Source organism: Lepisma saccharinum, chromosome 4 (genome assembly GCF_977018435.1).
Source record: "Lepisma saccharinum chromosome 4, izLepSacc3.1, whole genome shotgun sequence".
Lineage (NCBI taxonomy): Eukaryota > Metazoa > Arthropoda > Insecta > Zygentoma > Lepismatidae > Lepisma > Lepisma saccharinum.
The window spans coordinates 61,276,299-61,302,072 of record NC_139232.1 but is presented as its reverse complement, the minus strand read 5'-3'; the positions used below and the strand labels follow the sequence as shown (position 1 = coordinate 61,302,072).

Below are 25,774 nucleotides of genomic sequence, written 5' to 3'. Positions count from 1 at the left end.
CTGTGTAAATTTGGTGCCATTTGATTTCTTATATTGTGTAAACAATTTGAGGGACAGCTTATAAGAGCCATTTTGTGCATTTAGAATTGCCTGCACATCAGGATTTATACTGTTCAAAAAATTCTTAATGTCACATTTTTGCTCTGATACAAACCGGTAATCCCTAAGTTGGCCATTAAAACTGCTATGGATGGGTTCATAGCGTGGCTGCTTTGCTGCTCTAGCATTAACAGGTGCTTCATGCTTCCTTTTCAGACCAGATGTAGATGGTTGTGGGGGCAATGTTGATGACTGTGCAGAACAAGTATCCATATGTTTATATGTGAAATATTCCATGCTATATTTTCTATGGCATTTTGGGCATATTTTTGTGGGAGTTCTGCATTTGTCTGGATTACAATTCTTTTGATGCTTAGCCCAATTGGGGCTGGATATATTCTTATTGCATTGATTACAATATTTTTGATTTGGCATTTTTGTTGTTGGTTTATTATATAAAATTTCTTGGGGTTCAAATCAAAATTCTATCCTTAATAAAAAATATCAGTTGGGTTCAGCAGTGTGCTTTGTATATTTAGTGTGTGTGTGTGTGTGTGTGTGTGTATGTGTGTTAATATTTTTGGCTTTGGTATTTTTATAAAATTTCTTGGGGTTCAAATCAAAACTCTATACTTAATAAACCTATGACAGGTTGTATAAAGCTGATAGCCTACATGCACAAAGATAGAATAAGTACAGAAGCACTGCCCTAGCACAAATGCATGTCTACACAGGCATGTCCTAGAAAAACAATGACCTAATACCATGTGTCATGTATAACAAACTGGGGCAGATATAAACCTGACTCTAAATATGAGTGGATTACAACAAACAAGCAAGATGTGTCAAATATCAGACCTGTATGAGGAGCAATGCAACAACACATCTGTACTCCTCAGCCACTCTCACAATACTAACTGATGTGTAATGCAAAAGCTCTTGCATCATAATTTGTTGCACAACATAATGCAAAAGCTCTTGCATCATAATTTGTTGCACAACATAATGCAAAAGCTCTTGCATCATAATTTGTTGCATAATATTGGGTAATAATTTGTTGTACAACATGATGCAATAGAAATAAACCAGAAGCAAACATGTGTGTGTGTGTGTGTGTGTGTGGGTGTGTGTATGGGTGTGGGTGTGGGTGGCTTTTTGGCTTAGTTTTAGGTGTAGCCAAAAAAAATATCAAGAGGGGCATATTTTTAACAAGCTTATGGACAACAATCTCACAGATGTGGCTTTTGTAAGTGTAGGCAAATCAATCTGAGGGGGCTCATACTTTCACGGGAAATTCCCGAGGGCATTTTTACAAAAATCTTGGATTAGACAGAGTACCACACTTGAGCAATAAGCTCATATGCACATCTTGAGCTAGGTTTAAGTGTAGCCAAATCTGCCTGAGGGGGGCTCATACTTTCTCGGGTTTATAATATGGCCTTTCCCACTACTAAATCGCCTCTTCTGTATATAACCATATACCCAGCCAGGACATTTTGAATGGCACATATATTCTTGTTCTAGACATTATAGAGATTTGTGCGTATTTATTGATCAAAGACTCATGTACATTAAATCATGAAGGTCTCCACAATAATATTTCCTTCGGAAAATATATCAAAATGTTAATATAATTATTTACTATTATTATTATTTTTAACTACTATTTGTCACAACACAATTTACCGCAAACTAAAACCATGTGTCAGCTTAAAAAAGTTAAGTTATTACGTTTAATTTCACTAATAACCACGCACACACACATAAAAACACTCATACATAATTTGTTTATGTAACATATTCTACATGTAATTACTAGAAAGCATAATAGTATGATAGCTAAGGTTGAACGTTAGGAAAATGAAAAGAAAATAACTCTCTTATGCAAGTGATGGATGCTATCTAGAAATGTATTGCAATGGACAGATATACAATACATCATTCTTATGAAAAATTACAATAACGGAGTTATTACAAGGTAGAATCAAAAAGTAAGGTAACAAGTGCCCTGAAAATGTACAACGATATGCTAGTAGCAATTTTTTTTTTATTTTTTTGTGTGTTGTAGGTATTGATGGATAGTATCCCTGGTGATCGTTAGAGAGCAGCACGGTGACACAGTTGCAGAGAATTGCAATTCGAAGATGGCAGGGTTACTGAAAACATGGTCAAATGTGGAAGTGCGAAGTGTGATCAGGTTTTTGCATGCGAAGGGGAAGAAACCAGCTGAGATCCATCGGGAACTTGTGGAGGTGTATGGAAACAACGTGTTATCCAGGAAACAAGTGTGGTGTTGGTGTAAGGAGTTTGAAAATGGTAGGACTGACATTAATGATGATCAGCGAAGTGGCAGACCGTCAACTTCAGCTACCGACCAGAACATTTGTCAGGTGGAGGGAATGATTAGGGAGGATAGGCGAATCACACTGTCACACATTGCAGATGCACTGAACATTTCGTATGGTTCTGTGCACAGTATTGTGCACAACATGCTTGGCTACCGCGAAGTGTGTGCACATTGGGTACCAAGAAATCTCACTGATTATGACAAAGGCAGACGAATGGGCATGAGTCTGAACCACCAGATCCGTTATCAACAAGAAGGGTCGTCATTTCTGTATCGCATCATTACGGGTGATGAGACACCTGTGCCATTGTGGACACCAGAATCCAAATGCCCCCATCCAAAAAGTTTAAAACAGTAACATGTGCAAGGAAAACAATGGCCACGATCTTTTGGGACCACCTTGGTGTGATTCACCTGGAATTCCTTCCACGTGGTACCACTGTCAATGCTGTGACCTACTGCCAGACATTGGACAGATTGAGAGAGGCCATACGTCGGAAACGACCTGGAGCACTCATGGAGGGTGTATTGTTGTTACACGACAACGCTCGACCTCACATAGAGCAGCTAACCCGTGACCATGTCACACGTTTCCACTGGGAGGTTTTTGAACACCCCTCATACAGCCCTGATCTTCCACCCAGCGATTTCCATCTGTTCGGACCAATGAAGAAGCATCTTCGAGGACGACGCTTCAACACAGTGCAAGAGGTACAGGATGCAGTGAAAACCTGGTTGGACAGCCTTGACATTGATTTCTTCACTCGTGGCATTGATGCATTGGTCACCCGCTGGAACACGTGCTTAGACAAATATGGTGACTATGTGGAATGTTAGTGTGCAGTGTCATGTATACCCTGTCACAGTTTAGGCAACCACGACATAAAGGTTTCTGTGGAAAAAAACTTGTTACCTTACTTTTTGATTCTACCTTGTATTTTCTGTCGAAGCAAAAAACAACAACAAAAGAACCTGTTCATTACTAATATCAACATGTACAACTGTGACAGAAACAAATACAGATACTTTTTTCTCTTACGAAGAATTAAACATTTGGCAACAGCGATACTTCTCTGTAGCAATTTACTTAAAACCCACACATGTTTATACAAGATATTTCAAAGACCTTCATTGACAATTTTCATTTAAATTGAAATGTGCACATCTACTACATAAGATTACAATAGCGACTGTGAAATTTTCTCAGCCTGTTCTACAAAAATATGCAAAAAGATATGCTAAGTATATTTAGGACTAACCATTAGATTTTCGATTTGAATTCACCAGGTTATGAGCCAGAAATATTTATTATTAAAAAAAAAAAGAGAGAAAAAAAGTAAGCAACATTCCATCAACTTATCCTTACTACAGATTTTATTATGAACAGCATGAAACATCACGTGAAGTGAGGATACAAACGTAAATATTGTGAATGTATGATACTTATAAATGAGTCAAATAGGCTAATTATCTCGTTTATATTGAAGCGCAAATACAACACGCGGCAAATGTAATAGTAGGCCGATTGCCTCATATTGTGTTCAATCGGCTTGTTTTACAGCAAATTCAAAAGAGATCACCAAGAAAGCAGAGGATGCGGTTTGCCTCAATACCAGCACAATGGATGATATTCAACTTGACGTTATCACGCAATGCACTTTGGAAAGAAACAGCACGTAGTCAGGCAAACAGATTTGCACGTGTAATTAGGGAAAGCGTATGAGAAGCCTTCTTACAGTGAAAAATTTGCTATATTTTACACTACACACTCCTCATGTGACCATGATAATCATCCCTTGAATCACTTCGGCAAATAGCATAAGCAGAATGCTTACACGGCATGTTTTCAACGCAGTACCTGATGTGTTTGCCCAAAATATGGCGGTGGAGGGTGATTTTGCACAATGAATTGTGGGGGAAGTTGTTTGCTGAATATCACCAGTTCCTTCCCTTGCAGACACACAGCTTGCGAAAGACTGGATAGTGAAAACAGCAATGGGCAATTAGCCTACTGTTACATTTGACGTCGGCTACAAGTTTTCTGTAAAAAGAAAAGGAGCTAATGTTGGTAGACACTAGGTAGAAGTTCTGATTTTTATGTGCCAAAAGCTCACCGACAGAGTCGCTGTAACCCATAGAGATATGCCCAATTTTTTTTCAAAAATAGATTCACCCTATGTAGGTGATGCTGTCTAGAAATGTACTGTAATGGGCAGATATAGAATCCATAGGTCCGTAGCCAGGATTCTATTTCAGGGGGGAGGGGCTCATCCCTTCAGCACAGGCGTTAACAGAAATATTTGTAGGCCACTGGCCACTGATAAAACTTGATTAGTAGAAATAACAATGACAATAATAATTATTTCCACGGCTATAATTGTCATTTTACAATAATACCTACTATAAGCTATTAAAAATAAACCAATTTTATCCACATTTATTGTTATTATTATTATTATATAAAAGGAGAGACTTTGCTACTCGATCCATCGCATGAGTGAATATTCAACACAAGTGTTGTCTATTATTTTTCTTACATTTTGTACAGTTAGTGTACAGAAATTCATAGTTATTGTATTTTGTTATTAACTTTTACACATTCCGTTAAAAAAGGGGCTTTAAAAGTTACGACCAAAGGTTACTCATAAAGTTTACATTGTGTGACCTCTCACGAAGAAGCTAGAGATATATGTTGAGAGCTGTGGATCCATTTGTTCTTTGGATTAAATGGTGGGTAGAATATAAAAATATAACCTGGTTTCTCTATTATACACAACTTTTTTCAATGTAATGCTTAATCCGGCTAGGGATGTAAAATTAATCACCACTATACACCATTTAAAATAGATATTTATGGGATTTCGGGGGCCTTCGGCCCCCTTAGCCCTCCCCCTGGCTGCATGCCTAGAATACAAGATTCTAATGAAAAAAATTACAATAACTTCGAAATTAGTTATTATTTTCAAAATTACTAATATCACAAATATAAACTTTCTGACAACACAATATGGTAGTTTTGCACAGAAAACATCAAATAGCAGTATAGCACCGTGCCATGAAGACACATTTAGGGAATGTGGGTAGCATTCTCGATCTTGATTATTTGTTGTGATCAGCACCATGCTCCAGCCACCTTTACCCAAGTACCCAATGATTTGAGGCTGGGTGAGCCCCAGAGCTTTTTTAGCTGGAAAAATTACGACCTTTGATCACCCACCCTGGCTATCGAACTTGGGTCTCCTTGTGGCAGTCAGTAGCTCTTCCACGGATTTTACCCATACATGTTTATACAATGTTTCACTTTCATTGACAATCTTAATCAAAATTGAAATGTGCACATCTTCTACATAAGATCAAGCGATTACAATAGCGACTGCTAAATGTTCCACCTGTTTCTGTAACAACAAGAGTTGCTTAATATATTTAGGACTAACCATTAGATTTGTGATTTCCATGCACCGAGATATATGACAGAAATAAATTGAAAAAAGAAAAAAAATCAATTAATATATCCCTTCTACAACTCTGTTTATGAGTAGCGTGTAAAACGTCATGTGGAGTGAGGATACAAACGTAAATATTGTGAAAATGTTATACTTATAAATGAATCGAATAGGCTACAGTCCAACTATCCTGTTTGCATTGAAGGCGATTGTACAACCAGCGGAAAATGTAAGAGTAGGCCAAATACCTCTTATCGTGTTCAATTGTCTTGTTTTACACCAAATTGTAAAAGGTCACCAAGAAAGCAGAGGATGCTGTTTGCCTCAATATCAGAACAATTCCTTCCTTTGCAGACAGGGCTAGCGACAGTCATGAAAACAGCAACGGACAATTAGCTTAGTATTACATTTGCTGTCGGCTACTAGTTGCCTGTTACAAAATAAGCTAATTAACGTTGGTAGACACTCAAATTCTGATTTGAATGTACCAGGTAGGCAAATCGCGACTGGACCTACAGAATGAAATAGGATCAGAGCCACCATGCCACGTGTTTCCAGTAAGCATCGAACCTGGAGCCGGGTCACTGTCACGCTTAGCTAGCCCATTGTACCTGAAGGAAGCATCTGTTATCATGACGTACAAGCGGCTACAATCAGTGCATTATATTTCTTAAAAGCACAATGTAAAATACACGAAAAATTGTGAAACAATTTTGTGCACATATATCTTTGTAGGTCAGTGTCTGAATATGGTTGTGCAATTATTACCTGGGACAAAGCAAAAATAATACAATAATCATTGTACAGGGAGGTTATTTCAGTCGTTCACCGCCAGCGTGACGGCTGGTCGGCGGACTCTTCATGCAACAGGTCCCGGCAAATTGCGTTCAGGAAGTCCGTAACAGAAACCGCTTGTTTTGTAATGTTTCCACTTTTCACAATTACAGTTACAATTACAATTTAAATAAGCACGTACCTTGTCGCAAGGATGCTGTGTGTGTGTGTGTGGAAAAGGTGTCCTCCCAAATACAAATATTTCTGGCACCTTATTTCTGACAGAAAATCTTAGATTAGTCATCGCTACTTTATCCTCAGTTGTCGCGACAGCGCCAGCAGCTTATCGGGGGTTGAGTGAGTTGTCTGTCAGCCGCGAGAGGGCGCTTCATACTGCACGTGTCGGCAGTGATGCCAACCGTAGGGACATGTCCCTAAGCATAGGGACTTTTCACTAAATTTCGCCCGCGTAGGAACGCAGGGACAGATTTTGCCAAATGAGGGAAAACGTAGGTACTTTTTTCAATCTTGGTAAATGACATTTTATGAATTAGTTTATCTGGATACTTTAGCGAAGAGGAGAAAAAAGAACTAACTAACAAATCTCCATGAGAATTTTGGAACATGTTATCGGTTACCAAAAACTTTCAAGGCAAGTTCCTTTTTGAAAACATTTCCACTCTCGCGAAAATAGTGCTAACATTGCCACATTCTAAAGCGGAAACGGAAAGAATATTTTCAATGTTAAGTGATACAAAAACAAAAAAGGGAAATAAAATGGGACCAGAATTGTTAAAGACTGCAGGAAATACAGCATCACCAACCAACATCTATCTCTGCACAGCAGCAGCATGTATGACTTCAAATAACATAATCAACAGTAAACGACTCAACGTTATTCATTAGGGGTGTGCGGGATCCTTTACTTTAAAAAGTCGTTAATTCTCGACGTTTTCTGCCTTGTAAGTTTCTGGAACTTATCGAAAATTGTAAGTTTTTATTCTAGAAATGCAAAAACAATCACTTAAAGTGAAAATGACTTGTAAAATTCGAGATTTCCAGTGCTTCGGGAAATTTCGAACATTTCCCGTCCCGAAAATTTTCCGACTTGGTCGGGAAATTGCAAATTTTTCAGTCCCGAATGTCGGGATTTAAAAAAATTACCGTCCCGATCCCGTCCCCACCCAAAACATTCTGTCCCGCACACCCCTATTATTCATTAAGGCAAGAATTTACAATACCGGACCCTTCTGTAATTTCTATGCTACGTCTTATACTCACGAAATAATTAGTCGTGATAATTTATCTCAAGTTAACATGTTGGGGTGAGGGGGAAAAAATGTTAATTAACGTGTAAAAGTTGTAAAATAAGCATTTCAATTCTCGCAATGATTCTCCGTATACAAGTATGGTAGCCATATTTGTTGATATGAACAAATTACAATTAGTTACGCTGTCTACAGCGTTGCCACACTGTTGATTTCATACTTGGAGAGCATGGATTGTGTAAGAATAGCGGAAGAGAACAGTAAAAAAGTTGTTAATGTTATACAGATTGTTAGGTGGAGTGTGCAGGAGGGCTAATTAATAAACTTATTCATTTCAGTATATTGCCCAAAGAACATGCTTACATGTGACAGCGACAATCACGATGTAGAAGAACTGATTTGATTACAGGTAAATTTGGCAACATTACATCAATCATAAAATTGCAGGATACGAAAATGGCGTCTTCGATGATGTTAAAGTGCTACGAAAAAAATATTTTTTATCGGTTCGTAATCACAATTACCGCAAAACCATTCAGGAATAGCCCCACTGAGCATTCTCGGTAAGGTTAGGTTAAGTTAGGTTAGGCAAGGCAAACATAGTTAAAATTTGGGCTCGAAAAACGGGTAGCCCAACAAACCATTGACGGATAGCCCCACGAACCATTCAGGTACAAAAAAGGTAAAGTGTTCCCCTGTGCATAGCACCATGCCATGAAGGCGTATAGGGGGTGTGAGGGTAACGCCCCACACTTTCTTGATCCGGTCGTGAGTGGGGGTGATGTGATCAGCATCACGCCCCTGACCGCCTTTACCCCCCAGGGTTTCCCCCAGGTACCCATGTTATTCGACGCTGGGTGGCCGCCGGGGCCGCTTCCAGGTACGGTTAGGTTAAGTTAGGATAGGCAAATGTAAATTCGCTCCTTCATTAATTGTGGAAGCACCGAGCAGAAAGATTTGGTAAGTAAATGTGTATATTTTATCTTCTGTTTTGCATGCTCATGAGGTGATAATTTTTTTAGTCGCTTTACTTGGCGTAGGGACATTTGGTCAGTTGTAGGGACATTGCCGAAAAATGGTTAGCAACACTGTCGTCTACCAGACGTAGTGAGTGTACCGTACCCTCATGTTCACTTCTGTTTGCGTTTATCAGTTACGCGTGTTTTTTTATACTGTGTTATTGCTAGTGCTAGTGCTTTATTGTGTGTTAATTGTTATTCATTCATTAGTTATGTCGTTAAACAAATATAGTCTTGAACAGAGAGTTTTTATGTACGATAATTACGTGAAAACGAATTCTTGCAGAAAAGTGGTCAGGGAATTACGATAGACAGGATCTCTTGAACCTAAGAAACGTGTTGTATTGCTGTTAAAGGAGGTCATTTTCAACATCTCTTATAACACAGGAGGTTAGTGATCATCATTATTATTACTTTTAAATATCATTTTACGCTTTCGGTTTGCTTTATGCGCCGGGATGCTGTCTTCCCTTTCTGACAACTGACGATAAAGTAGCGATGTCTAATCTAAGATTTTCTGTCAGAAATAAGGTGCCAGAAATATTTGTATTTGGGAGGACACCTTTTCCACACACACACACACAGCATCCTTGCGACAAGGTACGTGCTTATTTCAATTGTAATTGTAACTGTAATTGTGAAAAGTGGAAACATTACAAAACAAGCGGTTTCTGTTACGGACTTCCTGAACGCAATTTGCCGGGACCTGTTGCATGAAGAGTCCGCCGACCGGCCGTCACGCTGGCGGTGAACGACTGAAATAACCTCCCTGTATTTCATGGAACCCCAATAATTCTCCATAATTTCCATGATGGAAAATAAATTTTGCAGAATAGTGGTATGCTTGAAAGTAGAAAATGTAAAGAAAATTATTGAATGCAGTGATCGAATTAGGCTGCTATGAGCCGGTGTGGCATACCGGTAGTAAATTAAGATGCCAAAAATCATACCGGCAGTAAATTTTTAATATTCACATTTATTTATTGTAGCTGATTGCACAAGTAGCTACGCAATGGCCAACAATGTACTCGCTCATTTCTCTCTCTTTCTCTAGTGGTTATAAGAGAGAATGAGAATCGATATATTATTTCTACCCTGCCCCCCCCCCCCAACAAAAGGGGAGATTGTATCAGAAGACAGGCCTGTGCAAGCGAGGATACTGGCAGTAATTTATTTCCAATTCAGTGTGAAATTCACCTTCATTAACAGCAAAATAATTATTCAAGACACAAAATCCAGTCTATTTATCGTCCTAAATCAGAGGGCATCCAAGATTAATCCAAATAATTTGTTCAGGCAATTATTAAAATCCTTTTGAACAAAATAACATTATTTGATTTCTCACCCTAGTACCAATAAATCATCCTTTTGAAGGCAGAGGCATCCCGAAGATTAATATGTATTGTACAGAAACGGAAATTGCAATGGCGAGAAAAATAATTTAAATAAGAACATAAGTTGGTTTTTAAGTTGCAATAGTTGAACAACGGTAAATCAAATAAATATGGAACATAATGTAAATATGTATTTATGCAATTTATGTTCTATCCCAAAGACATTTTATGACCAAATCGATGACGAATTACATAATTATTGTAGTAACTCCATGCCTTTCCTGTATTTTGCCCATAATTTTCCAGATTGTTCAAGTACGTTGCAGGATATTACAAGAAACTATTCGTAATTTGCTTTACTACCTCAAATCTATTCCCTCCAGATTGTTCAAGTACGTTGCAGGATATTACAATAAACTATTCGTAATTTGCTTTACTACCTCAAATCTATTCCCTGCTGTGTGCTTCCCCCCCCCCACACCCCTACCTACTTTCCAGAGCTTCCTACCCCAACTTTACCTGGGCTCGTGAATCTAATCTTTACTGTATTTACTGTGGTGGACATTACCTGACAACCGTCCACAGCAAGCTGCGGAGGGGGGAGGGAGGTCTGTGCCTCGATGGCTGAAGGAGACTGGGAGAAATTTAACATTGATCCTTATGGAAGAATTTTTTATTTGTTCTCTTCGAACATAAAACCTCCGATAGCCTTAAAATATATATCAATAGAAAAAGGACACTTTGAAGTGCTGAATGGTAGAAGGAAAAGTCGAAAACTCCACTTGATTAGCCGTAACTTGAAGTTTAAGTTGTTCTCTTTTTTTTCTGCATAAGGAATACATGGGATTCTGAAAATTCTTGTTCATCATATTTTTGAAACAGCGTGGCTACCTTAATAATCAACTTGAAAAGCCATTTCCAATTGCCACATTGGGGAGAGATTCATGCTATTCCGATGATATTGAAATAAATGCATAACTGGTGCGTAATTGTCCCTCATCACCTTAACTCCATTCTCAAGACAGGTTTTGAGAAAAATGCACATTTAGATAACTTAGTATCACGAGGCGCATTTTTTAAGTAAGTACCGTTTTGATATGGACAAAAAAACAAGTAAACTTTTTGTAACAATTTTATTGTTACATGAAAGACCACACTTTTATCTACTTTTCCACATAATTTGCCACCAATATTAAGGCACCTATCATATCGAACAACAAGCTTTTGTATTCCGTCATCATAGAAGTTTGCCGCCGGATTTGACAGCCACTGCAACACGGCCGTTTTGAGGCTATCGTCGTCATCGTGGCGCTGACCTCCGAGATGCTACTTCAGTTGCAGAAACACGTAGTAGTCACTGGGTGCTAGATTGGGGCTGTATGGAGGATGATCAAATTGTTCCCAGCCAAATGATGCAATGAGATCTTGACAAGAAAAGTCAAGGCGGTACCTAAACGTTTGCTTTTGTGCCCCTCAGTTAACATTTTTGGTACCCATCACGAGCACAATTTTCGATAGTTTAAGCGTTCGGTAACAATTTCGTAGATAACACTTCTTGAAACTTCAGGGAACTCCTCTGATAACGAAGAAATCGTAAAGCATCTGTTCTCTTTCACTTTTTTGTCGACTTTCTGCACCAAATCGACAGTGATCACTGAGGGTAACCCACTCTGTTCCTCGTTATGAACATTCTTTCGGCCATCTTTGAAAGCTCTTACCCCGTACTGTTTTGTCCGCACTCTTCACAAATCTGACGAATTTCAACTGCTTTCACGCCTTTAGCACTAAGAAAACGAATAACAGCGCGTATTTCACAGTCTCAATCGGCGGAGGCATTTTAAATACGCAAAAGCAAATGTATACACGATCGATTGTTGTCACAATGGCATCTGTGGCTTGCCAACAGATGTAGGTACACAGTGTGCATGCACGGGACACCGACCGTAGCACTGCAGCGGCGGAATTTCAAAACAGTACTTACTTTAAAAATATACCTCGTATATTCAGCTGTTGGAGCACAAAGATAGTGGTATCTCTAGGAGCAAGAATTCGAAACTAACTTCTAGCACTGAAATGTTGACATTTCACAGTTCTAAGTTATATATGTAACTCCATTTCCATGAAAAGTGGTTTTACACCACTTGTGCTCTGAATTCATCACATATCTAACATATATGCAATATTTTTTTTTTGTTTCTCAATACATAGGGTAAGCATTCAATAACTTGTAAATGACACTTTGTTACAAACTCAGCCATTGAGGATATTTATTTGAAGAAAGAAAGAAACGAACTTACTTGAAACATAACTGAAGCAACTTTCTGTGACATCTTCCCTTCCTTACAAGCCACTATAGCCTCAGTCATTCTATGTTCTTTAAATGGATCATTCTCTTGGTCTCGCTTCTTCAAACTTGACCATGGAAGCTTCCCAGCTGCAACAAGTCTAGCCTTCTCTCTGAAAAGTGTCGTTCTTGGTATCTAAAAGAAGCCAAAATAAAAATATTTCTGGCACAAGGAGTTAATTTATGCATTACAAATATTAAAAAGTACAAAAGTATGAATTATTTGAAATACGCCTTCAATATTTGACACCCCTACAGGTTACTAGTGATGAGATGCAACGTTTATAAACCAGAGGTGTCATTTTTCAGGAATTTACTTATTTTAGCAATGCTTATTATTTTACTTTTACATCAAGGAGCATCCTCGTTTAGGACTTCAGCCTGTATTAATTTGGTAAAGTACAACTCAGTCCGATACTATGAGGGTGGATCAAATTAAAACAGAACAGGGGCTACAGAATGAAATTGCAACATACCCTGCCCCACAAACAAAACAACCTACTTTTTATGTTGCAAGTCGCCCAACACAAACTTGAAACCTGGCCTCGCTATGACTTACCTTAGGGTACAAGGTTTTTTTAACTTTAAAAGAGTATAAGTAAAGTTACAAGGACCTCTGAATATATATACACTGGCTGCGCAGAGCAGTTTACAACATTTTTTAAGAGAAATGTGAAACTTTAACAAAGGGGGGCGATGCTGCATAGTATACCAATAAATGCTAGCGTTGTACAGTCGTAGACATGAGATCTCTAATAATCGTATTTACCTCAGGGCTTGCTAGGTGGGAACAGTGCAAGTCACTAGTGATTCAGAGAAACTGCAGCGATTTAACATGTTTATTACAAAAGCAAACTAATAACTGTTTACAAGAAAAAGTGTGAGGTATTTAAGTCTAAAATCTTTACAGTGCTTAAATTAAACTAATAACTACTTTTACAGAATAAGTACAGAACTATTACAGAACCTTTAACCGTGTATGAGACCTTTAAAACGAACATTTCCTATGTCAGCACTTCCCATTGTACATTTGTTTAATCTCAAAGAAACTATGCTCTGCATTTAATAATTATTTTTACTCTTCAAATGAGAGAGGCCTACTCCCGAGCTAAAGGATTAATAGAATAATTTTCTAATATTACTACCTAAATCACCTGTCAAGGGACTCTAACTAAGAGGCCACTATAAATAAAGGAAAAAGCCCCAAACAAAGGTACAGCTTTATTCACAAAGAGCAAGGGGAGATAGAGAAATGGGTTTGCCCGTTGGTGCGTCTGTACCCAGGAATGGACGGACGAATGGGTTTGACTGTTTTGGTGCACCTGTACTCAGGAATGGACGATGGAATGGCTTAGCCCGTTGGTGCACCTGTACTCAGGAGTACAGGCAAAGAAAGAAAAGGGGGGGGGGGGAGGTCTGTTAGAGTGCCCATAGTTGGGAACGGATGGGAAAGACTGGCTGGGGAATTTATCCAGAGGATTTGAACCTGGGAACCAGACCTTTGGAGGGGGGGGGGGGGAGCACATCAACGTATATTAGGAACCAGGTTGAGGAAGTTCATTTGGGGCTTGCACCTCAGGAACCACGTCCTTTGCAGTTGGCATCCCACAGACAACCGAGCTTCGCGACCCTGACATGCTACTTATATAAAAGTGTCCCTGTAACATGGTGGCCGAAATTGGAACTATCGAGTACACGTAGCAAAACTCCAATATTTACACGTTTCCTACTAAGCATATGTAAATTATCCTTTTTGGTACTGTAGAAAACACCAAACCAAAAAAATAATCAAATGTACATGTTGGAAAATTAAAAGCCTTTTGGCTAAGTTATAAAACAACAATAGGAACTGAGAAACGCAGAGCAGATAAGATAAGATAATAAAAATGAACCAACCAACAATGGAAACAAATACACTCAGAGCTGTTCTTCAACGATCACCCATGTCAAACTTCCACTATCAATTTTCAGGCTGACAAACCCAAGTGATACCAACTGCATTTTTGCTTCAACTAATAAAATGCAAGAACCGCGGGTTCGTTGCAAAATTAACAACATTTATTTCAAACGTAATCTCCAAAGTTACACAATCACTTGTCCCACTGTTTCACCAAGTGGTGAATACCCTGCTCGCAGAACTCCTTTGGCTGAGATCGGAACCAGTTGCGAACATTGTCCAGGACATCATTGTCCGAGTGGAAGTGTCGACCCTTTTTCAACAGACCAAAGATATAGAAGTCGCATGGCGATAGATCAGGGCTATACTGTGGGTGTTCCGACACTGTCCACCCAAACGTCGCCAAGCCAATGTGTTCTTTGTAACAGCTGACGTATGTGGCTGCATGTTGTCATGCAGCAAAACCACTCCAGAGGACAACAGGCCAGGCCATTTGGCCTTGATTGGTTGGTGGAAGGTACAAGCAGCGTTCCACTGTCCAGGAACTCAAGGATAAGGGGTCCTTCATGATCAAAAAAACATGTCAGCATCATCACTTTGCCACTAATCTGCACCATCTTGGATTTTGTTGGTGGTGGAGAGATCGGATGTCTCCACTGTTGGCTTTGTTGTTTGCTTTCGGGTTGGAAGTGGTGGCACCAAGATTCATCACCCAAGAAATTGTCCTCGGCCCGATATCTCAGAAGATGCTGCATAGACAATCCCATACGGAGGCTCTTTTGATCATCTGTGAGATGGTGTGGCACCCACTTTCCTGTACTTCAGTCTGTCTGTAATACAGTACGTATGGAACCAAAACTCACTCCCACATCCTTGCTGATGTCCCTGATGCTGACTCGTCTGTTTGCGCAGATTATCCGGTCGACTTGTTCCACCAGTGTGTCCGTGATAACAAAGTGGACTTGACCAGGTCACTCATCCTTCACAGATTCCTGTCCCTCGCGGAAACGCTTGTGCCAGTCCTGCACACGGGTCAATGACAGAGCATGTTCTCCATAGACTGCCTTCATTCGAAGCTGCACTTCATGAATTCCAACTCCTTCTGCCACTAAAAAACATTGCTCTTTGCTGTAAAACATTCTGCCACCGCATGTGAAGCACTGACAAGACTGCCTGCCTGCTCGCCTTCTCTTGACGATACTTCAGCCTGACTGCCTACACATATTATGTACGCACTTGTGACTATCTAGGGTGAGTCCATTATGAAGTAGGGGTTTCCTTCCTTACCTCCCACTCTACCTCTACACAGGCTTGCCGTCACACACATACATAAACATAACCCAATATATCCATTGTTCCGGTTTCATTTGATCCATTCTAATACTTTGAACCAATACCAATACTCTTATCAATTCCCATCAATACTTGGAAATTGAAACAATTTAAAGTCATTCACAATATTTATATATTAAAAATATATTCATGATGGATGCGGTAGAGGCGGTTTAAAATTACTTACGTGAAATTTTGTATTTCCATGTTGCAGAATTTAATGGTTAAATCCTATTAATTTCGAAGACCCTCTGTCTTCATTCACTAAGGGTACGGCATCTGAAGTGGAGATAGTACTGTCACTGCTTTGTTTGTTCCCGGGTGGTGTTAGTTGCAATTTTTCTCGTTCGGTGGCACTGATGTGTGTATCCTGGTTTGCGTCGTCTGCTGTGCTTTCTGCTTCCTGTTGTTGGGTGGTACTGTCGGGTTGCGGTTGGGAGGCGTTATGCTGCTAGGTGTAGTGCAGTTCCTGTTTCAAGCGTGGCTGGAGGGGGTCGAGTATGTGCACCACGTCTTTTCTTTTTCTGGTCTGGGATCTTTTTGAGGATGGGGTGCCAAGTTGGGTGTGCCTGTCCATTGTCCAGGTTCAGTGCAGGTTTCTATTGGATGATACCATGGGTTTCTTTGACAGTGTTTTCATTGACAGAGCCGGTTGGGTGAAGTATGGATGTGGAAGAGATGCTGTGGTTTGTGGAGTAGAGATGTTGAGAAAGGCCTGATTTTGGTGTGTCTTTTTTGGCATCTTTTACGTGTTCATCAATTCGTTCTTGGACAGTGTGAGGGTTCTACCAATGTAGGTGTTGTGGCATTAGCATGTGGCCTTGTAGACATCAGGGGATGCAAGTTTGGGTAGGTAGTATCTCTTTAAATTGGGTAGTGCTCTTCTGATTTGGGAGTGCCAGTTGTATGTTGAAGGGTTTGAGGGCCTTGGCGAATTTGCCTGATGTGGTGGGGTGGTATGGAAAAGCAATCTATTTGGGTTTGGGATTTTGGTTCGGGTTATCTGTCTTGTGGGTGTCTGAGCTGGGTCTCTGCTTTTGGACACCACATGGATAGCTGGCGTTCGGTGTAACTGTTGTTTAGTCCTTTTTCAGTTACGCATGCTATTTCATCATGGAGGTCGTCTTCTGTGCAGCTGTGTGTGAAGGCTCTTCTGTAGAACATCCATACTCCAGCTTTCTGTTTTGGTGGGTGGTTGGATTTTGCATGGATGTACTGGGTGCCCAAACCTGGTTTCCTGTATACGGACATGATGAATTTGTCTGTGTTGTTGGATGCTTAGGTTGAGAAAGTTCAGGTGGCCATTTTCTTCCCTTTCCACGGTGAAATTTATGTTAGGATGTATGTTGTTGAGGGCAGTTAGGAGATGGTTTAAGTCCTCTTCCTGTTTGTAAATGACTAGGGTGTCATCGGCATATATTCTGTATCTTATATATGCAAACTCTGGTTGGGTGAGTATCGATTTCTCTGCCACATGCAGTACAATGTTGGATAGAGGTGCAGAAAGGAGGTTGCCTATCGCTAGGTCTCCTGTCTGGTGGAAGAAACTGTCTTCGAACTGGAAATAGTTGTGGGTGAGGCAGACTTGTAGGGGGTTGCAGATTTCATGTTACAAATGGGGGCGTGCCATTGCTGAGGAGCCATGTTCTGGTAGAGTCAAGTGCAAGGCTGATTGGAATGGATGAGTACATATTCACTAGGTCTATGCTGGCTAGTTTACAGTTGTTTGAATGAAGCAACAATTTTTCTTTGCTTCAAGGCTGTTTTTTAGGCAATAGGTAAGTTTGTCATTGTGATCGGTCAGTTTCTGAAGGAGTCATTTGGTCAGGTGAACACTGGGTTGATTGAAGCCGGCCACTATGAATCTTAGAGGGGTTCCCGATTTACGAGTTTTGGCGTATGTCGTATGCACAGGGAGGACTGTGGTGGGTGTTGATTAATTTCTTCCTTTCACTTTCTTGGAGGAGCGCAAAGTTCTCTATGGCTCGGCGGATGGCTGTATTGTACGTGCTTGTAGGGTCATGTTTCAGTTTTTTGTAGCCATCAGAGTTTAGTTTTGCATGCATTTTGTCACACTATTGGCCTATTCCCATTATGACATATTGATTACCTTTTCAGATTTTATGCACCAACATTTGTTGTCCTGTAGCCACTTTCGGAATTCCTGTGTTGTGTTTCTCAGTTTACTATGCACTGTGGGTTTATGTTTGCCAGTAGGTTGGGCATGTTGGCGGAGGATGATGGATGCACATGTAAGACGTACACACTCGTCACCCCTGTTTTGTGACATTCTCAGCATGAACTCGATGTTTTGTTGGGCTTTTTTCCAGTCATCGTGGTTTATTCTCGGTTGTATGTGGTCACAGGGGAAGCACATGTTTATCGCTGATCACTTATTGCCAGTTTTTCAGCATTGAATACGACCTTTTTAACACTATAGCTGTTGGCGGGGGTGACGTAAAGATGAACATGTAAAAGATGCCAAAAAAGACACACCAAAGTGTGTCACCCCAGTCAACATCAGCTTTTTCAAGCACAAACTGTTCAATCTGTGGTGTAAGAATAGTGTTGAAATCTTCTCTTTATAAATGTTAGATTTCTTTCTATAAAAATGTGTTATTGTTAATATCTCAATAGGTAAAGGACTGTTTAACTTAATTCTTGCAGAGATGCTGAAACTATGAATATATAAACAACTATGGAGTTACCTTGGTAAAATGTAAACTATTTTTTTGTATAAAAGGGCAATATCTTTGTAAGTCCATGGGACATTCTCCTGGTTGCTGAAAGGCTGATGATTCAGGGGACGTTGGGGAAACACCTTGCCTCGTTCTTCTGTTCGGCTGGTGTACTTGTACTACATCGGCAGATATTTCACTACCCAACTCAGAATAAGGTGTTCTCGTGCATCATCAAAAGACCAGGGTTATAAACATCGGTACAACTAATAGGTTTAGCCCTACGAGTTCTATCGGGTGAACTGTCTGTTTAAAATGTTTGTTTATCATCAGAAGTTCAAATAAATCTCTGAGTAAAAGATCTTAATGAGCAAGGGCTTGGTCCTATTAATCCTAAGAAGCCTATGAGAAGTCCGATAAAAGGGTTGTAACCAGACTAACATAAAGCCCTAAAGGCAGAAGGTGCATGTCAAAAGTCAGGCCTTTCTCAACACCTCCACTCCACAAACCACACCATCTCCTCCACATCCATACTTCACCCAACCGGCTCTGTCATAGAAAACACCGTCAAAGAAATGCATGGTATCATCCAACAAAAAACTTTCACTGAACCTGGACAATGGACAGGCACACCCGACTTGGCACCCATTCTCAAAAAGATCCCAGACCAGAAAAAGAAATAACGTGGTGCACATACTCGACCCCCCTCCAGCCACGCTGGAAACAGGAAGTGCACAGCACCGAGCAGCATGGCCCAGTCCTCCAACCACCACCTGGCAGCGCCACCAGACAACAGGAAGCATAAATCACAGCAGGCGATGCAAACCAGGATACACATGCCAGTGCCACTGAATGGGAACAAAGCAGTGATGCGGTACCATCTCCACTCCACACGCTGTACCCTTAGTGAATGAAGACAGAGGAGAGGGGCTTCGAAATTAACAGGATTTAACCATTAAATTGTGCAATGCGGAAATATGAAATTTCAAAATTTCACGTACGTACCGTATTGTCGCGTCTATTAGCCGCACGCGTGTATAAGCCGCAACCCCTTTTTTGGCCTTAGATTTCAGGAAAATAAAATTTTTCGTATATAAGCCGCACAATTGACTTTTTTCTTGCGTAGTTACCCAATTTCAAGTAAGTATTTTAAAAGTATTTTAACCTTTATTTTAGCACAATGATCTACATATTAATACCGTATCATTCAGTTTGAGTTCTCAAAGCCCTTATTCAATGTCGTTGCTGCAACTTGTTGAAATATTTTCTGCACAAGAGGTATTGTCATCTTCATCACTAGCATCATCATCCCACATTTCATCCTGAGTACCATCTAGGACATTGAATATGCCGCACTTCAGAAAACCCTTCACAATTATCTCCGACTTTACACTTTCCCATGCTGCCAGAATCAATTCACAAACTTGCTTGACAGTCGGACGTTTGAGCTCGTGGTTTCCTGCACTAATCCAGTCATTATACAGACGCCGGAACGCAGCTTTAAACGAGCAAATTACACAAACGTCTAGGGGCTGCAGTACAGACGTTAGACCCCCAGGAATCACAGCTACATCCGTTTTCAACTGTTGGAATTTTGTCTGTATTCTGTCTGTTAGGTGACCACGAAAGCTGTCCCACACCAGCAATTTTTTTTGCTTCAGCAATGCACCAGACCTTCTATTCCACACTTTGTATATCCAGTCCAATACCAGTTCTTCTTCCATCCATCCTTTCTGCTGGGCACGTATGATAATACCCGGCGGAAATGCCTCCTTTGGCACATTCTTATGCTTCAGCACAACATATGGTGGCAGTTTCCTTTCATCCGCGAGAACACCCAACATTACAGTGCATCGCTGTTTCTGTCCACTCGGGGTCTTGATCGATACGGTGTGCGAGCCTCTCGGTGCAACTGTGCTGGACATAGGCATGTCCAAGTAAATAGGTGTTTCATCCGCGCTGCCAATCTGAGACAAGCTATAATCATTGGACTTTCGCATTCGAATCACGTATTTGTGAAATTTTACAATTTTCTGATCAAAGTCTGCAGGGAAACGTTGCGCAATTGTTGTCCTATGGCGAAGCGATAAACTTTTCCTACGCATAAAACATGAACACATCCAGCACTAGCTCGGAAAGCTTGACGACTGATGTCTAACTTTGAAGCTACTTCACAAGCTTGAAAACGTATCATGTCTAAGGTTACAGCATAGCCAGCACTTCTTCTCTCGTTTACAAAGGCCAAAACTTCTTCTACTTGTGTAAATTTGGCTCCTTTTCCACGAAATGTCATTCTCTTGCCACTTGTTGCAGCAAGTTGTTCCTTCTGATTTCTTCATCGACGAATGTTAGACTCGTCCACATCGTAATATCGCGCTGCACATCTGTTGCTGTTTCATTCAGCATATCGTATCACTTGAAGTTTAAAATGAGCATCGTAGCTGATTCTTCTGCCAGACATCCTCCCGTTGATAGCACCAACCTTGACCTCAGGCCCACAACCTTCTTTAACAACTTCACTTTACTGAATGGTTTCCAGATCAATACGACAGTAAGGATAATTCGTGTTCATAGATAAGATATTATCATATTGTTGTAAAAAAGTTTAAAGATAGGATATCATATTGTTGCAAAGCGTGCTACAGATGCATTGTTGTTGGATTTGCTGTTAAAGAATCCGTTATGTGATAAGGATAACAAATCAACGTACGTATTTTAGTATCCTAGCAGTAGCTGCACTTTCTTTCATCCGCGTGTATAAGCTGCAAATGTTTTCTCGATCTTGTATATAAGCCGCACATGCTTTTCTTATCATTCGTGTGTATAAGCCGCACCCCATTTTTTGGTCCACTTTTCGGGGGGAAAAAGTGCGGCTTATAGACGCGAGAATATGGTAATTAAAAATATAGTTTCTAATTGGAACAATCTACTACAGTTTTGCTTTAAAATATTCATGTCATATATTATATTCATTTAATCACACAATCCATTTCTCCAATGCAGCAAAATAAAGAAAATTTTGCATTTTACATAATTTCCAGAATATTTCGACTCTGTGCCGATGTAGTATAGCATTCCTGTAGACCTTATGAGATTCCAAAAATCCAGAAAAGTATTGGCCAGTATTGGTAATTAATCTATAAACGACATCCGATATCAATGCATTGGCAATGTATTGACTCAACCCTAGCACAGTACAGAATGTTCCAAAACCAATTTTCTACTGTACTAATTGAATGGCATCTTTGCACTCTCTGTGCTCTATTCTTCAGTGTCTTTTGCAAGTTCTATGTTTCAGAAGTGCTTCTGCTTCTTATAGTAAGTAGCTTGAAGTAAAAGCTAATTCTGTGCACAGTTGGATAACTGGGACTCGCTTACAGTTGAAAGTGGCGCATCTGAACCAATGAAACGGTATATTAATGGGAAATTCAACCCATAAAAGTTTGATTTAGACCAGTTTATGTGCAAAAAGGCTTATTGGGACTGGATCTATAGTTAAAAGTGTGGCACTGGGTAATGTGCTTCTATCAGGAATCAAACCCACGACCACTTGATTACTTTGATGTTGGTTTCTACTTCTTTAGGTTAGTTGCAATGACAAGGATGGATGATGATTAAATGAAAACAAACACAATGGAACAAATGTGCTCCGACCTTGTTCTGAATCAAACAATGTGCTCATTGAAGTAGCAAGTTCTATGAGAAATTATAACAAATACAAGCAATTCTATAGCAAAATGTATAGTCATTGTTATTGTTTTGTAATTGAAAGGATATTGATAGGTTGATCGAAGGAATTTAATAAAATCCAACATATGTGAAATTTGTTTTCTATTCTATTGAAGTTTTCTCAATTATTTCTATCATGTATAACAATGAAACATGCTAAAAAAAACATACTTTATATGCATGTTGTGGTGGAGTAAATGCAGTGAAAATATTACATCAAATAAAAATGTGGAAATATGTAACTTTCTACATAAAATACTTTTATATGACTTAAAGATCTCAATAACTGTATTTCAACCATGATTTTTCTTCAAATTTCTTTATTTTATGGAATATTATCTAAAGAAGCTACATTACATTCAATGCAATAGTGAATATGCTGCTGACTATACCTGAAATTTCTGAGAGACCCTGCTGAGATTTTCTCCTCTTTCCAAAGCCTCCACAGCAGCTTGTTTCTCCTCTGGACCATAGGTCTGCTTCCATTTTGGACGTTTGGACAAGTAATTTCCTGCAGACTCATTGATTTCCATATCTTTTTGCACCCTTCTCCATAAAACAGTCTTCGGAATTTTGAACATGTCCGAAGCTTGTTTTAAACTTGCTCCATCTGGAAAACACACTAGAATTAGGATTGAGACAATATCAGAGATACTGGAAGAAGAAAATAATTATTTTCAATTAATCGCAGGTAAAAAAAATCCTTCAAACAACAGTTTAATAGTGCAATTCTTACAAACGAAGATACAATTAATCTAGTTCAACTTCACTACATATAGTAATGCATTCAGAATTATTTAATTAATTATAAAATTGGTGTAATGTACAGATTCATGACAGTAGTGTATGAAATAGTACGCTTCACTGCTACCAAAGTTCATACAACAGTACATATTATTTTAACTGCAAGAATAATTAAATTGAAAAACATTTTTTAGCTAACGCCTCTAATTAGGTTTGGAAAAACATTTATCTGTACTGAAGCAATTCCAGTGTGAATCAAAAATATTTATGGGACAACATTTTGGTTATTATTAAAATATTGGAATACGAGTCAAAAAATACGCAGCTTTGATGTGCAAAAATTCCATATTACAAGGAAGAACAGAAACAAAATCAAGGCTTTGTGATATATACATTAAGAAAAAATCAGCTACTGACTAAAAGGACACCATGGCTGAAACACATATTTTCCAGGGGATAAAAGTAACTTAACCCCTTCCCTGTGTTCCCCTTGGTCACTATAGATTATTCTGTGTTGGGCGTAATAATACACCCGTGAACATCTCAGACTGAAGTAACCTGTGTTGAACGGAATAATACGTTTTTTGTTGGTAAAACATATGTTTTGCTATTGAAGAAACAACGCCATTTTATTTAGTCACGATTTCAGTGCCGACAAAGAAGAAGAAGAAGAAAAAGAAGTTCAGTGGCAAGTAAATTGTTTTTGTGTTATGCTGACAAAGTGCAAACATGAGTTTGTTTGTGTGCCATGTTTAGTCAGTTGCTTTATATACATTTTTTTTGATGTTGCGTTATTTGAACTGTTGGTTTTTGAGTTTGTGAGTTTCTAATAGTATTGTCAAATAGGATTGCGAAATATTTTTTCCCTCATCCCTCTTCAAGATATTGCAATGAAACTTGGCAGGCGCATTACGTATGGACCATAGTATTCTTCAAGGTAGATTATAATCGGGTACCTATATCTAGGGCCGGTCCAGAGGGCCCAAAAGTTACCAAAAGGGATTTTTTGGAGGGACATTTCCCCGATTTCCCTTTTCTCATACTTGATGTACACTTGTGTGTGGTACCATTTGAAAGCCTGTTCTATTCTGAAGAGAAAGATGTATGAACCATGATATCGGATGAATTGTAATTGTACTGAAGCAGTAGCTACTTAAAAATATTACTACGCAAACTCAGAAAAAAATACAGAAGAGGAAAGCATTTTGTCAGAAATGTATATGAAATAAATTACACCAATTTTCAGGTTTGACAGTAGACATAATAAAATTATTTAATGTGTTACCTTTAACTGCCTGTACTGCTGCTTGGACATGCTCACCAGAATATTCCTGCCTAATCATTCCAATCTGTACACCCATGGCCTTAGCCCTGACATACAGTGTGGATCTTGGAATTCTGTACAGTGTGGCAGCCTCAACAAGTGACTTGCCAGATCGCATTTCCCCTATTGCTGCCATCAAATTCTCCTCACTGAAATTAGATAGTTTCCCACAAAATTTATATTGTAAACAAAAACACTACAAAATTATCTAAAATTACTTTGTGGTACAGTCATAAATTTCATGAGATGTTAGTAATGCACAATGATTAAAAGAGTATAAGTAAATGTAAGAAGATACATGTATCAATTAAAACATTTTATCCATTCAAAATATGATTTAAGTTTGAGTTTTGTTTTGAAGTCCACTTTATGTAAATGCTAATTGAGGCTGGGCCTACAGTATAAAGTGGAATCCAAACCACTGAAAAATGTGTCTCCACTGGGTATCAAAATCAAGACAATTTGATTGATTTGGTGTTTTAAGTCTACTTTATGCACAGTAAGGCTAATCGGGACTGGACCTACAGTTTAAAGCAGGTTCCGAACCACTATGTGCCTCCTCTGGGAATCGAACCTAAAAACCCCTTGATTACAAGGCAATGTTACCACTATACCATTGGAAAGGTACTCAAGACCTTTTGAACAGAAGATGATGTTACCACTATGCCATTGGGGAGGCCTGGTTAGGATTTGAATATATTTTGAGACACACACTCACCACTTTTTCCTTGATTCACTACATAGTAGTGAAATTCCCTCACACTAGTGGATCAAAACTAACGTAGTTATACAGTACCTTTCACAGCCTACGTGGCCATGGAGTGGTGGCAAGTGTGGCAGAAATCAAGTTCGCGTCTGCCGGCAAACTGGATGCAACATCCACATAAGTGGAACTGCTAGCTACGTAATGAAATAAGCTTGTACAATTAAATGGACAGTTAAAATTAAAATGAGCATGTATCTTGTTACAAGAGATGTTGCAAATGATGTCCTCCTGCTTCCACACATTTACAGCATTTTTAAAGGAAATTTTCACTAATATGTATCAGTTCCTCTTCTGAAATTGCTTCAATTACTCTCCTGATATTTTCTTTCAGTTCTTCTAATGTATGGCTTCAGGTTTAAAAGCTTGGTAGCTCGCCATGGAGACATGATGTCTTCTTGTGCAAGGTGCCGAAGGGATTTTTGAGGAGTATGTCCCAATCGTGCTCCAACATCATCTAGTTTATCCTCTGTGTGCACATGCCATTTATTTCACCCTTCACTTCTTACCAAGAATAAATCTTGTTTCCATTAATTTCTTCACAAGTTTCCGAACATTCTATCTGTTTGGAACGGGAACATCTGGGAATTCTGCTGTAAAATGCATTCTAACTTCCCTACAATGCCACACCCTTTTAGGTACAGGCACTGTCCGGCTTAGCTCAGGGATAAAGACATGAGATATCTCGGGCTATTAAATTTGAGCAACGAACATCAAAAGGTTTATGAAAGGAAACAAG

General features: G+C 39.3%; 1 protein-coding gene across 3 annotated transcripts in view; it reads right to left on the bottom strand.

Moving 5' to 3' along the window:
- Positions 1 to 25,774, bottom strand: part of LOC145986503 (uncharacterized) — a 72,501-nt gene that overhangs the window by 17,695 nt on the left and 29,032 nt on the right. For 2 of the 3 annotated variants that reach the window (XM_083120582.1, XM_083120583.1), the window contains exons 6-8: positions 24,234 to 24,421; positions 22,597 to 22,814; positions 12,522 to 12,704 (exon numbers count right to left, since the gene is read on the bottom strand). In XM_083120582.1, coding sequence (XP_082976708.1) covers positions 12,522 to 12,704; positions 22,597 to 22,814; positions 24,234 to 24,421 — 589 coding nt within the window. The remainder of the gene's footprint in view (positions 1 to 12,521; positions 12,705 to 22,596; positions 22,815 to 24,233; positions 24,422 to 25,774) is intronic. The other variant, XM_083120584.1, reaches the window with a different exon arrangement.